This window comes from Leiobunum rupestre, chromosome 10 (assembly GCF_980474605.1).
Source record: "Leiobunum rupestre chromosome 10, qqLeiRupe1.1.hap1, whole genome shotgun sequence".
In the NCBI taxonomy this organism is placed as follows: Eukaryota; Metazoa; Arthropoda; class Arachnida; order Opiliones; family Sclerosomatidae; genus Leiobunum; species Leiobunum rupestre.
The window spans coordinates 38,243,796-38,256,625 of record NC_143393.1 but is presented as its reverse complement, the minus strand read 5'-3'; the positions used below and the strand labels follow the sequence as shown (position 1 = coordinate 38,256,625).

At 32.1% G+C, this 12,830-nt stretch overlaps 1 protein-coding gene across 2 annotated transcripts in view; it reads left to right on the top strand.

Moving 5' to 3' along the window:
* The first annotated feature begins 1,680 nt into the window (after nucleotides 1-1,680).
* Nucleotides 1,681-12,830, top strand: part of LOC149925595 (uncharacterized) — a 50,238-nt gene continuing 39,088 nt past the window's right edge. Inside the window, exon 1 of one of the 2 annotated variants that reach the window (XM_090161232.1) lies at nucleotides 1,681-1,752. Coding sequence is in view for 1 of the 2 variants with exons in the window: in XM_090161233.1 (XP_090017359.1) it covers nucleotides 12,528-12,567 (40 nt within the window). In the remaining variant the exon portion in view is untranslated. Of the gene's footprint in view, nucleotides 1,753-12,512; nucleotides 12,568-12,830 lie in introns of those variants that run through there. The other variant, XM_090161233.1, reaches the window with a different exon arrangement.

The following is a 12,830-nucleotide window of genomic DNA, read 5'->3' as shown; positions in this document are numbered from 1 at the left end:
TTGTTTTGAAGCCATCTATTCAGGTGGCCGGGTTACAATGCGTAGGAGGGTGGTGGAAAGCCCTGCATGACACTAGCTCCGGTAGAACTATAAACAAATAGGCTTAAATTTGAATATAATTTATTTTAAGACTGATGTTGTTATTATATTGATTGGTCAGAGGGATTATTTAAGAGTTATTTGTGAACGGCCCATTAGTATGGTCTTCCTTTATCCTAAGCAGCGCTATTGTTAAATAACAGCAACAACGATATCTCACGGCTTACGGACTTTGCACTCTAGCATGCAATTAAAAGAGAACGTGAAAATTTACGTAAAAAAACTAAACGTTTTCTATCCAATTGTTAAGTCTTTGTTTTTGTATTTTTGAAAAACTGCAGAGTTTTCAGTGCGGTATTATATTTAAAGGGAGTTACGCGTGTTAGTAGACGAATTTTCAATTTAGTTATATTACTTCAAAGCTAGGAGCAACAAACACAGCACCCCACACCAGGAAAACACAACCTGTCAAAATTCGTGGATTTTCTTGAGTACATTTTTCATTGGTTAGACGCTTTAGCGCCTGCTGCCGTCGGAAGGGGAAAATTCGGAAATTTTCTTACCCCTTTCCGTTAAACGTTCAGTGTAAAGGCTCGTCCAATGAAATTGGTACACAACACTGCATTCGCGTGTTTATAGGCTAGCCACATTCTCCTAGCGTTTGTTGCTCCTAGGTTCAGAGTGACTACATTATCCGGCGGAGGTACACAAAGCTCTAACAGGTAAAAAGGTTTTTCAAATACTAATTTTAGAAACTACATTCTATTAATATAAATTGCGTTAATAATAAACAAAGGCAAGTTTAAAATCGGAAGGAATGGGTAGAGTAAAAGCGGCTACACGTTCCCCGTATGCGTTTGCGAGTGCGGGCTTAACTTGTCTATTTTTCTTAAAGTTAAAATATTTATTTTACGACTGTCATTTTAGAGGCATAGTAAGAGAGCTAAAAAACTAATTACCTCCGAACGCGATAAGCGAGCTCCTGGTAGCCAACTTCTCCCTGAACACAGCTGCGCTGCTTGTCGAACACTTCTACAGGGGCATCTTTGGATAAATAATTACATCATTCGGTACAACTCTGTTTAAATTATTGTTTTCCAAATAAAACACCGCATCTTTGGGTCGGCAACTCAATCTTTCTATCATAGAAGCTACTCTACAGTTATGGCATTTAGTCCTGTTCAGACATAAATTACTTATTCAACTAAGCGAAAAATAAACATCGTTACGCCGAATATTATTAATTTACGTTGTTAATTTTATTTTATAATTAAAATTAATTATAATAAACCTCGAAATTCCGTTGATATTAAAATACTGCTGCAATATTACAATTTCTGAAGTTAAATATACAGGTTAATGCTTTTATTCATTTTCGTGGAAAAAGAAACTAAATTCGTCATTGACCCCTTTTTGGTTATCCCCCCTTAATACTCTCAGTTGGGGGGTTTCGCGTATCCAAAGGTGATGTATTGCCCCTTCCCCCCCCCCTCCATCCCGTTCTTATCCCCTTCGATGGAAAACCCCATCGGCGACCCCCCCCCCCAGCTGACACCCGCAGCAAGGAAGAGACAAAATATAAACGCATTATTGGTAGTAGAGTTTTCTTCACGGGTAAGAACGCCTGCTTTTTCGCCCCTCCGCGTTGGAAACACGTGGAACTTTCATTGAAGTGCCGTTTAAAATAGCCGTTGCAATCTTGGCAATTTTCAAGTAAGTTTAATATCTACATATTAGCGTTCTTTCGATAGAATTTTTTGTTAGTTAGAAGGCGTTGTAAGTGAATCGTTCTCTATGATCCGCGTGCGTGTGTTTTTCCTAAGCCTCGGCTGTTTGAGTCGGCGAGGGGGGGTTTGACCTAGAAGGGGCGGTGACCGGGTTTTAGTGGTTTTAACACTACACGAAAGATTCCGGTGTGGGATTATGGTATTTAAGGTAGGTTTATGACAATAATTTATATTGTATGTCATGATTAAATATTATTTTACGGTATTATTGAAAATACATAAATTAAGCCAGTAAAAACAAAAACGATTGTAGTCGGTGACAATTATTTTCGAAATTTTGGTTTTTAAATACCTCGAAATTAATTTTAAATTTTAATGTCTATTTTTAATAGCAAAACTACTATTTATATCCGGCTGTACCTTAAATATGTCTATAATTTTAACAAGTGGTTTTACGTAGAATCAGTTTCGGGAAACATATGCAATAGGCGCAATTATAATTATTGCTAAACAGCATCGGTCAGAATTTAAACAACCACACTTGTAAAACGATGTAAACAAAGGCAACACCTATTGTTTACATTTTTGCCGCATGTCCTTGTTACAAAAACCATCCAAAACGCCCAAGGTAAGTACGCGAAACGCCATACCGTGTTTAACGGATTGACCGATAGATGGCGGCAGCGCACCGTCATCGCTTCTTTCTCGGCTCGTGAATAACAAAGGAGGGAGGATGTCGAACCCTCGTAAATATTAGTTCCTTATCTGGAAGTATAATAAGCTTAAACAACTACTAAACCTGCCAGTGAGATAGTTAGATTAATTAAAACTAATGTTACGCTATGGTTAAGTTAAAGATCTGGTTATCGAGAAAAGCTAGCGCCTACAAATTTACATATTTGGGAGTTATAATTTAGCTTGCCTGTCTACGTCACGCCGATAAAATAATTCCTGTAGTGTACGCGGTATTTTGCGCTGGAAGTCAGCGCTAAAGAGCCGAGTGTCTCTATCGCCAAGCCGGTTTTCTCCACCTTCCCAATGTCAGAATTCGGTCAACGCTGGCTTTTTTCGTTTCAACAGGAAATGCGAGTGGCTGCCGCGATGGGCTGTAATGTCGTTCACCTGAGTCAGCCAGGGATAAGTTTATAGTCGTCCCGTGAACTCGCTCGCCACGGTACACCGATCTCTACTACTAAAGCGCGCTCCCTTCTTCGACGACCATAAAACTACGTTTATTATTTTTTACCGGGTCATTTTCTAAATGCTTATTTTTTGGTAGCGTACTAATTCAAAACTGACCCTTTGGTCAAGTCTAATGGCTAATAAATAATGTTACGTTAGGATGCGGACGAAATAAAAATTAATCCTACTTGAACTATTAAATTTAAATATTTAAAGTCCAATTTTTAACTTAGATAAATTTAAATATTTACAGTAGTCTAATTTTTAACTTAGATAAATTAAAATATTTACAGTAGTCTAATTTTTAACTTAAATAAATTTAAATATTTACAGTCCAATTTTTAACTTCGATAAATTTAAATATTATTCTAATTTTTAACTTAAATAAATTAAAATTTTTAGTCTAGTTTTTAACTTAGATAAATTTCATTTTTTAGTCTAATTTTTAACTTAGATAAATTTAAATATTTAGTCTAATATTTAACTTAGATAAATTAAAATATTTAGTCTAATTTTTTACAGTTTAATTCTTAACTTAGATAAATTTCAATATTGTTAAGTGGGATAATTTAATAAAAAAAAATTAAATTAAAGTAAAAAAAATGTGTGGTAGAGTCAGAGTTCAATTAGTTCCAGTTTAAATCTTGAAATCCGGGTTTAAAAAAAAATTGGATATCCTGTCCATAGGGCCACTATTTCCCAAAACCTTGAAATCAGTCTCGGATTTTCTAAAATCTTAGATTGGTATTATTTTAGGAACTCTGATAATTATTCAACCAAATAATTAAATATACTGAAATATAATATAATAATAAAGATCTGTTTAGTCAAGTTTTTGAAATTATATACATTTTTAAAACGCACATAAACGCTTGAGAACGTGACGAAGGATCAGGGGAACTAAATTTCTATGCCCCCCTTTTTAACTCTCAAACCTTGACATGCTAAATAAGGTTTTTTTAACAAGGGGGGGGGGGGATAGAGGCTGGCTAACCTGCAAAGCGCCGGTGCAAAACTGTTGGAATACTTCTACAGGTGCAACGGCCCAAAATAGACCAAAAAACGCGTTAAGGCCTACTATCATTACGGAATGACCTTATTGCCCAGAAAAGCTGGGCGTTCAACGAGGAATATTTTTGCTAGCTTATCGATATATCCAACTTTATAAAGTTACAAATTTTACTGCCTAACGACCTTGACCTCCACCCGGACTCGTTAAAGCATTGCTTTTTGTCATTTTTACTTTATCAGTGCTCTCACAATTCACTCTAGCTGATCATGGTGAAATTTTCGTGTTAATTTACATAAAAAAATTATTTTTCGTGTTAATATAAATTTGTTTTCTTTTTCGTGTAAATTTACATTTTTTTTCTTTTTCGTGTTAATATACATTTAATTATTTTTAATTTTCGTGTTAATATACATTTAATTATTTTTAATTTTCGTGTTAATATACATGTTTCGTTTTAGTCTTAATTTACCTTCAAAAATATATTTCTAAATTTAAAAATATAATTTACATTTAAAATTTTTTATTTACATTTAAAAAATATAATTTACATTTAAAAAATATAATTTACATTTAAAAAATATAATTTACATTTAAAAAATATAATTTACATTTAAAAAATATAATTTACATTTAAAAATATAATTTACATTTAAAATTTACATATAAAAATATTGCTTTTTCGTATTAATTTTCATTTTATGATTTTCTTTAACTATTAAATCGGGAAACTGGTTTAAAATGAGTCAATAATATGTAATGAGTTGCAAACAAGGTTGCCACAGTACCTGGAAAACTCCAGGAATTTGAAAATGGGTCTAGAGGTCCGGAATTTAACAATAATAATAATAATAATCAGCAAGGCTAATACCCAAGGTACCACCTTAGGCCTAAGTCATCGAGCGACTTTTAAAGCCATTAATTCAGGTGGCCGGGTTACAACGCGTAGGAGGGTGGTGGCAAGCCACGCGAGCCAACAGCTCCCTACACTAACTATTACCGTTAACCTCTACAAGTTTTTATGGAAAAGGCGAATTTCTGATGCAAGTGAAAAACAATTATTGACAAATTGCCAAATTTTGGCTTAAGGAAGTCAATTAAATATTTGGAAAACGGGTGAAAGTCGGGGAATTTTTATCTGAAATTGTGACAGCACTGATAAATGTTTAATTGTTACGTCATATCATAGACTTGTGCAATTTTACATAAAATGTGGAATTTTTCCAAGAAACATTTTGAATTTTAATCAGTAGCTTAAGTGAGATGTATATTGCGAAATTGTTTAATAGAAAGAAATATTTTATTTTATTAAATATTTATTTAACAAGCTCAAAGGCCAATCCGGGTTAAGACTTTAATATGAAAAAATCGAGTTTTCCGGTAGAAGGCTTCCTTTATGTACTCGAGGGTATGACTCATAAGCCTCTAGATAGGGCCTCCATATCCGATAAATGTTTCACGCGCATTCGAGGATGGGTAATCCATCGCTATGCCTAAACTTATCGTACGTATATTGTTTATCTGATTTTATCAAATCTTTGTTGATCTGATTAGATATCATGTTCGGAATAATGAAAAGTGATTGCTTCGACTTTTTGTTTGTTTTTATCTTTAAATTTTAGGAAGGGGGATTCAATGTTCCGACCAAAGTTAAAAGGTAGTTTCTGAATGGTGTATTTTATACAATTTACTGAAACACGAGGTTTTGCAACTGTTTGTCTTCCGAAACTTAATCTTATGTTTATAATATATTATTTTAGAATGCCATAAGCATATACTTTAGCTCTTAGGTATTTCTGAAACTAGTGTTGAAAATTTTCAGCAAATCGGAAAAATAAAAAATTGAAACATAAATTACTTTTTAAGGGTTTTTAATTTTTTTTTTTCAACTTTTTATCGATATAAAATGTATAATATCAGTAAACATACTACAAAACATTAATAGTGTTACATTGTTAACCAGTTTAAAGCTAGTCTAGAGGTTTAGTTTTACTTTTAGACTCGAAAAAATGAGGCGAAAATGCCGCTTTATTTAAATTTGCAAACAATATATTAGACTAATCATGGAATTAAACCTTTTTTTATTTTTTTCGGAAAAATACGGAAAATTTTCTGGCCTCGGTCATTTTCCGGAAAATTTTCCGACTTACAACACTATCTGAAACTATTACAGAAGTGATACAAATGTAATTAAATGAAATTAGGGTTAATTTTGCATCTTTTTCGTCGTCACTAATAACTTTAAAAGTTTGAATCCGATATGCAAAATGGAACTAGGTTTGGTTTCTGAGGGTGATCACGCGTATTCACGATATAATTTATTCACATTTTTGTGATGTTATTTTGGAGTGGTTTTTCTATTTCCGGCTAGCGAATTATTTTATACTGCATGTTATTTTCGTTAAGGTATTCTTTTCCAAATGAAAACTAAATGGCTGCCAATAGAAAACGGACAAAAACCTTTGGTCGGGACTGGATCTTATACACTTCTGTTTATATATGTGTCTGTATATAAAATGGGACTATGGCGTGTTTTGTCACGAATATCATTGATTTGGGTACATATGTTCGAATTTCATTGATTTGGGTACATTTGTTCGAATTTCATTGATTTGGGTACATTTGTTCGAATTTCATTGATTTGGGTACATTTGTTCGAATTTCATTGATTTGGGTACATTTGTTCGAATTTCATTGATTTGGGTACATTTGTTCGAATTTCATTGATTTCAGTACATTTGTTCGAATTTCATTGATTTCAGTACATTTGTTCGAATTTCATTCGTCCGAACGGTGGTACAAATGTCCGAATGATCATTTGTCCGAATTCAGGAAAACAGGATCGTATGTCCGAAAACGTATTTCATTTGCCCGAAAAATTTATCACAACTTTTGTTGGTGATTTAGTCGTTCAATTTATGTTAACTTTACTGGCGAATTTCATTTGTTCGAATAATCATTTGTCCGTTTTTTCGAACATTGAGAATCGGTTGTTTTTTTTTAAATATTGTTAATATAAGAAAATAGTAACATTAACGTGAACCTAACCTAACCTAAAATATCCACAACATTCAACGCAATTCCCACAAAAAACAGCAATAAGAAATACTAATTTAGCGACAGAATTCGGACAAGTGATGCTACCGATTCGAACGAATGAAACAAAGAAGTTGTCCAATTCGAACAATTGAAACATTTGTTATTTCGCCGGTTCGGACGAATGAAATTCGAACATTTGTTCCACCGTTTGGACGATTGAAATTCGAACATTTGTTCCACCGTTTGGACGATTGAAATTCGAACAAATGTACCTACCCGATATCATTTTGTGACAAATAGTAAAAGGAAATCATCAGAATATATTTTGATGGGTTTTTTTTAAATATATATTTATTAATATATATAATATATAATAAATTAGAATTTATTTATTAGTGGGCCTTTCGTTATATTCGTGACAAATAATTATGAACGCCATGGGTGTAGATTTTTAAATAATATATATATACAGTTATAAGTGGACCCACCATGGTACTTGTGACCGAGAAAATTGTATTATTTGGTTACGCCAAAAGCGCTGATGATTTCATATTTTTGGTTTGTTTTTCTAAATTTGAATGGCATACTAGCCATAGACAATAGATCAATGTTCAGCAAATATAATTGAATTAAATCTAGGGATACACCGATATATCGGCCTATATTTCTAATATCGGTATCGGGCAATATCGGCTTAAACGAAGCCAATATTGGCCGATACAGATATCAGAAAAATATTTTTAGGAAAAACTTTTAAAATAAGAAAATTATCGATTAACTAATGGCAATATTTGATTTGATTGTACGCGCCACGTACGCCAGACTTCAGAAGCTAGATCATACCTTTTTTAGACAGGGGGTTACGAGTGTAAACAAATAAAAAACCACGATATTCAATTAAAAAAAAATGTGATTTATGAAATCTTCGAAAAGACAATTTAGGAGGGTACAATGTAAAAAAGTTATTTATGAAATCTTCGAAAAGACAATTTACAGGGTTCATACAAACCTGGAGAACCTGGAAAACCTGGAAATATCAGTGAAACAGATTATTTCCAAAAAAATCAGGGAGATATCAGGGAAATTTTAAATATTTAACCAAAACCTGGATATATCAGGGAAATTCGTTTGAGTCTGGAAGCGCCTCAATAATTATATATAATTTTTTTCGATCAGGGAAATTTCCAGGAGAAAACCTGGAAATATCAGGGAAATTAATTTTCCAAATGTTGTATGAACCCTGATTTAGGAGGGTACAATGTACCCCCCCACCCCCCTATTCCGCCGCATTTAGGTGGGCTTTACTTCGTATTTGTTACTCATGTTCATGGGTGGGGTACAGGTGGGCCTTTCTAATTATTTGTGACAAATAATAATTTGTATGCACGGATGGCGTATTTAATACATATTTGCGGTTTCCGTCTTGCTTTGTGACAGACAAAAATATTCTCCATGAGTTCGTTGAATTCCATTGTATTTTGTGATTGTGACCATGGATTTTAAAACGTTTTTACGAGCTGAAGAAGTGCTAAAGCCAGTGAGGGGCAGATAACTACTGTTTCGGGTAAATTCCTAATCGGATTAATTCGCGTTAATCGCGATTAAATTTTTAAACTGATTTAATCACGATTTATTATTTTAATATTGATTTAATATTTTAATCTTGATTTAATCTTTTAATTTTGATTTAATCTTTTAATTTTGATTTAACCTTTTAAATTTGATTTAATCTTTTAATTTTGATTTAATCTTTTAATTTTGATTTAACCTTTTAAATTTGATTTAACCTTTTAATTTTGATTTAATCTTTTAATTTTTATTTAACCTTTAATTTTGATTTAATCTTTTAATATTGATTTAATCTTTTAATTTTTATTTAACCTTTAATTTTGATTTAATCTTTTAAATTTGATTTAACCTTTTAAATTTGATTTAACCTTTTAAATTTGATTTAACCTTTTAAATTTGATTTAACCTTTTAAATTTGATTTAACCTTTTAAATTTGATTTAACCTTTTAAATTTGATTTAACCTTTTAAATTTGATTTAACCTTTTAAATTTGATTTAACCTTTTAAATTTGATTTAACCTTTTAAATTTGATTTAACCTTTTAAATTTGATTTAACCTTTTAAATTTGATTTAACCTTTTAAATTTGATTTAACCTTTTAAATTTGATTTAACCTTTTAAATTTGATTTAACCTTTAAATTTGATTTAACCTGTTAATTTTGATTTAATTTTTTAATTTTGATTTAATCTTTTAATTTTGATTTAATTTTTTAATTTTGATTTAATTTTTTAATTTTGATTTAATTTTTTAATTTTGATTTAATCTTTTAATCTAGATTTAATCACGATCTAATCAACTCAACCGTGATTTAATGAACTTAATCGTTATTAAATCGATTTACTCACGATCTAATTTTGAAGTATAATTTTTTAAACGTGATTTAATACATTTATTCATCTTAATCGGATTTAATCGATCAAAGGTGCAAACTTAATCATCGATGTGAGCTGTACCTTGAAAGCCTGAAAGCTTTCCACATTAGGATTGTAATTAAACAATTTTCCGTGTCACTAATTCATCATTTTTAAATTTGTCCATGGTGTTAGTTTTTGGTGCATATTTGTGGGTTCCATCGTTTTTTGAACCTAATAATTTAATACTAGAAGTTAAATTAATTCTTCATCTTTTTTTTATAGTTTCGTTAGTTTAATTTTAACTTCAAATTAATTTTATTTCAAATTATAGAAATAAATCGATATAAAATATTTAATACGTTTTTGGGCTTTTAAGAAATTAATAACGACTCAACTACATTTTACACCCTTAACAAATCGATATAAAATTTAAAATTTCTTTCGACTTTATTGATAAAAACGCGTTATTTAATAATCAATGCATTAACATTCTTAATTTTATAAAATAGTTCCAGTGGAATATTTGACAACGTAATGATTAAATCGGATACGGTCGCGTAACTATAGAGAGGCCCCTATCGGGAATTATCTAAAACAGTCTGGCTGCAGCCAAGACGAATCAAAATGGCGTCGAAGAAATTCACCCTCTGTCTCTCTCTCTTACATTTGGAACAAAAATTGGGTCGACGAAAACGCGTCTTCGTCCGAACTTTCCATTCGACATCCAAAATCTGCTTATTTAATATTCATATCCCCCCCCCCCCATGATTTAAAATACTAAGGCCTAATACGCGTATTCCCGAGCAAACAAAGTATATCGTAACACGGTCAGCGACCCGCGCGAAAACGAATCTTGTTTCTCAGTTTTATCTGCCTCCGAAAAACGAAATATAAAAGTTTTGGGGAAACTTTCGCAGGCGACTCCGACGAGTTGGGCTCACCGGCCAGGCTCGCGATTTCAAAAGAGAATTATTTTTCCAATGGTAGCGCTCGCTCCGTTCTCTTCGTTGCAACGCGCATGCGCGGTTGCCACACCAAAAAAAAAGTTCTCTCTCTCTCTCTCGGCTTCGCCTGGAAAACGTTTACTTCGACCTAGGCTTAGCGTTTTCAACGGCCGACGTTATTTCGCTAATTTCTTCTTAATTATGTCGCCAATCTCGTCGAATTTATTATTTTGTATTGTATTTTTTGAAGGGTTTTTGATTCGTATTTGTAAGCGGGTGTAAATCGAAAAGGTTTCGGGAGTTTGGGATTGTTTTTGCGTGTTTGGGTCGCTGGGTTTGGCCCGTTCCGGATCCTCTTAGTACCCCCTACATTGATTCTAACTAATTTCCTGTTAACCCCAGGTCTATGAAGTCACTTTTTTATGCTGGTTTATTTTTTTTTTTATTATTTTCGGAAATAGGTTTTTTTTTTTAAATATACTTCATTGAAAATAGTTTATAGTTATTCATTTTTATTTAAATTTTGTCTGACTTAGGTTTGATCGTATTTCAGTCATTTGAAACTACTCACTTTCAACGAGATTCGAAACAAATGAAATTCGAACTAATTGAATGCACTTGATAATGTGAAAAACACAATACAATTATTTGTATAATTAAATCTTAATTTAATTAAAGTAGATTAAATTTTGTCTGACTTAGGTTTGGTCGTATTTCAGTCATTTGAAACTACGTACTTTCAACGCGATTCGAACAAATGAAATTCGAACTAATTGAATGCACTTGACAATGTGAAAAACACAATACAATTATTCGTATAATTAAATCTTAATCTAATTAAAGTAAATTAAATTTTGTCTGACGTAGGTTTGGTCGTATTTCAGTCATTTGAAACTACTCACTTTCAACGCGATCCGAACAAATGAAATTCGAACTAATTGAATGCACTTAATGACGTAATTACGTTAAGCCTGAGAATAATACTATTCCCACCCACCTCCAACTTCATTGATTTCCAATTCTCGATCGATAATGAAGTTCCCAAAAGTAATTATTTTCAAATTTAAGATAATCCCATTTATCGACATTGCCAATAATGAGGTACAAAATAACGTTTAGTTGAAACCAAAATTTTGGCACATATTTGGGGGAAAACAAACATAAGTTTCGGGGGGGGGGGCACTTGCCCCGTTCCCCGGCTACGCCTCTGATTTCAATTATATTTCTCAATTAATTTATAAATTATAAATTAACTAAATTTTTCGTCTATATTATTATATAATTCTAGGCCTAATTTGATATAATATCAGGGTGACCATTTTTCGTTTATTTCATAATTTTTCCTATATTTCAATGCTTTACTTTATTTTCCTATAATTTAACCATTTTTCCTATATTAGGTATTATTTTGTATTTCGCGCGGTTTTTCCGAATTTTCCGCGTGCCTAGTTCGCTTTTCGTAATACAGATGTACTTAATGCCTTTGATAAAATTTAAACTGCTTCTCTTAAGAACTACACTGAACGGAATTAAAAATATCATCGCCTGCTTAAAAGAAGTACTTTTATATTAAAACAAATTTCAATTTTATTTATGCAAATTTTCCTATATGTTCCTATATTATCAAAGATAATACTCCTATATTCTCCTATAAATCAACTGTTGAATATCCTATATTTCTTTAAATATTTTGGGGTTTTACAGTGGACACCCTGTAATATGAATGGAAACTTTACTGGCTTAATTATTTATAAATTAAATATGTATTCGTTAGATTTTTGAGACAACATAAATAATCCTAATAACGTAATGGTAGCGCCCATTTATTTAGTAGAAAATTAAAACGACAGAAGAACGAATGATAAATATCGCGTGCCTTATCAATACCAATAAATGGCACTTTGAACTTCGCAGAGAGAAAGAAGAGTGTATAGAAGAACGTTATCAAAAATCCACTACGACTATAGAATTCTCTACGTAAATTCCATTACTGGGAAAAACGTTTCTCTGTGACGAAAATGCAATCTCGCGCTCAATAGGAATCATTACGTGATGTCTATTATATCTCCATGGAGATTATCTCACCTATCTTGTTCTTTTTAAGCAATGTGTCGGGACTTCGAGGTTAAAATTGAACGCTCTCGTTGTTTTGCGGTGAAGTATGTCGTCGCCTGTGGCCATGAGTAACTTAATAATAATAAGTAAGACAATTAGCGAAAATTATCGCCGAACTAATTTTCCGAGTTATCGCGCAATCGAGGTTCAGTTCTGGCCATCCAGTGGCGTAGCCAGGTAGGGGGCAGCTAGAGGTCGGGGACGGTTAATCATTATCCATGACTAAATTGATTTTTTTCGGGAAAAAAATGTAAACAAAGAAATTTGCCGGTTAATATTTCGGAAAATGATGTATTATTCGTAAAATTTGAGCTTTTTATCGAAAAAAACGTCGTTTTTCCGATTAGTT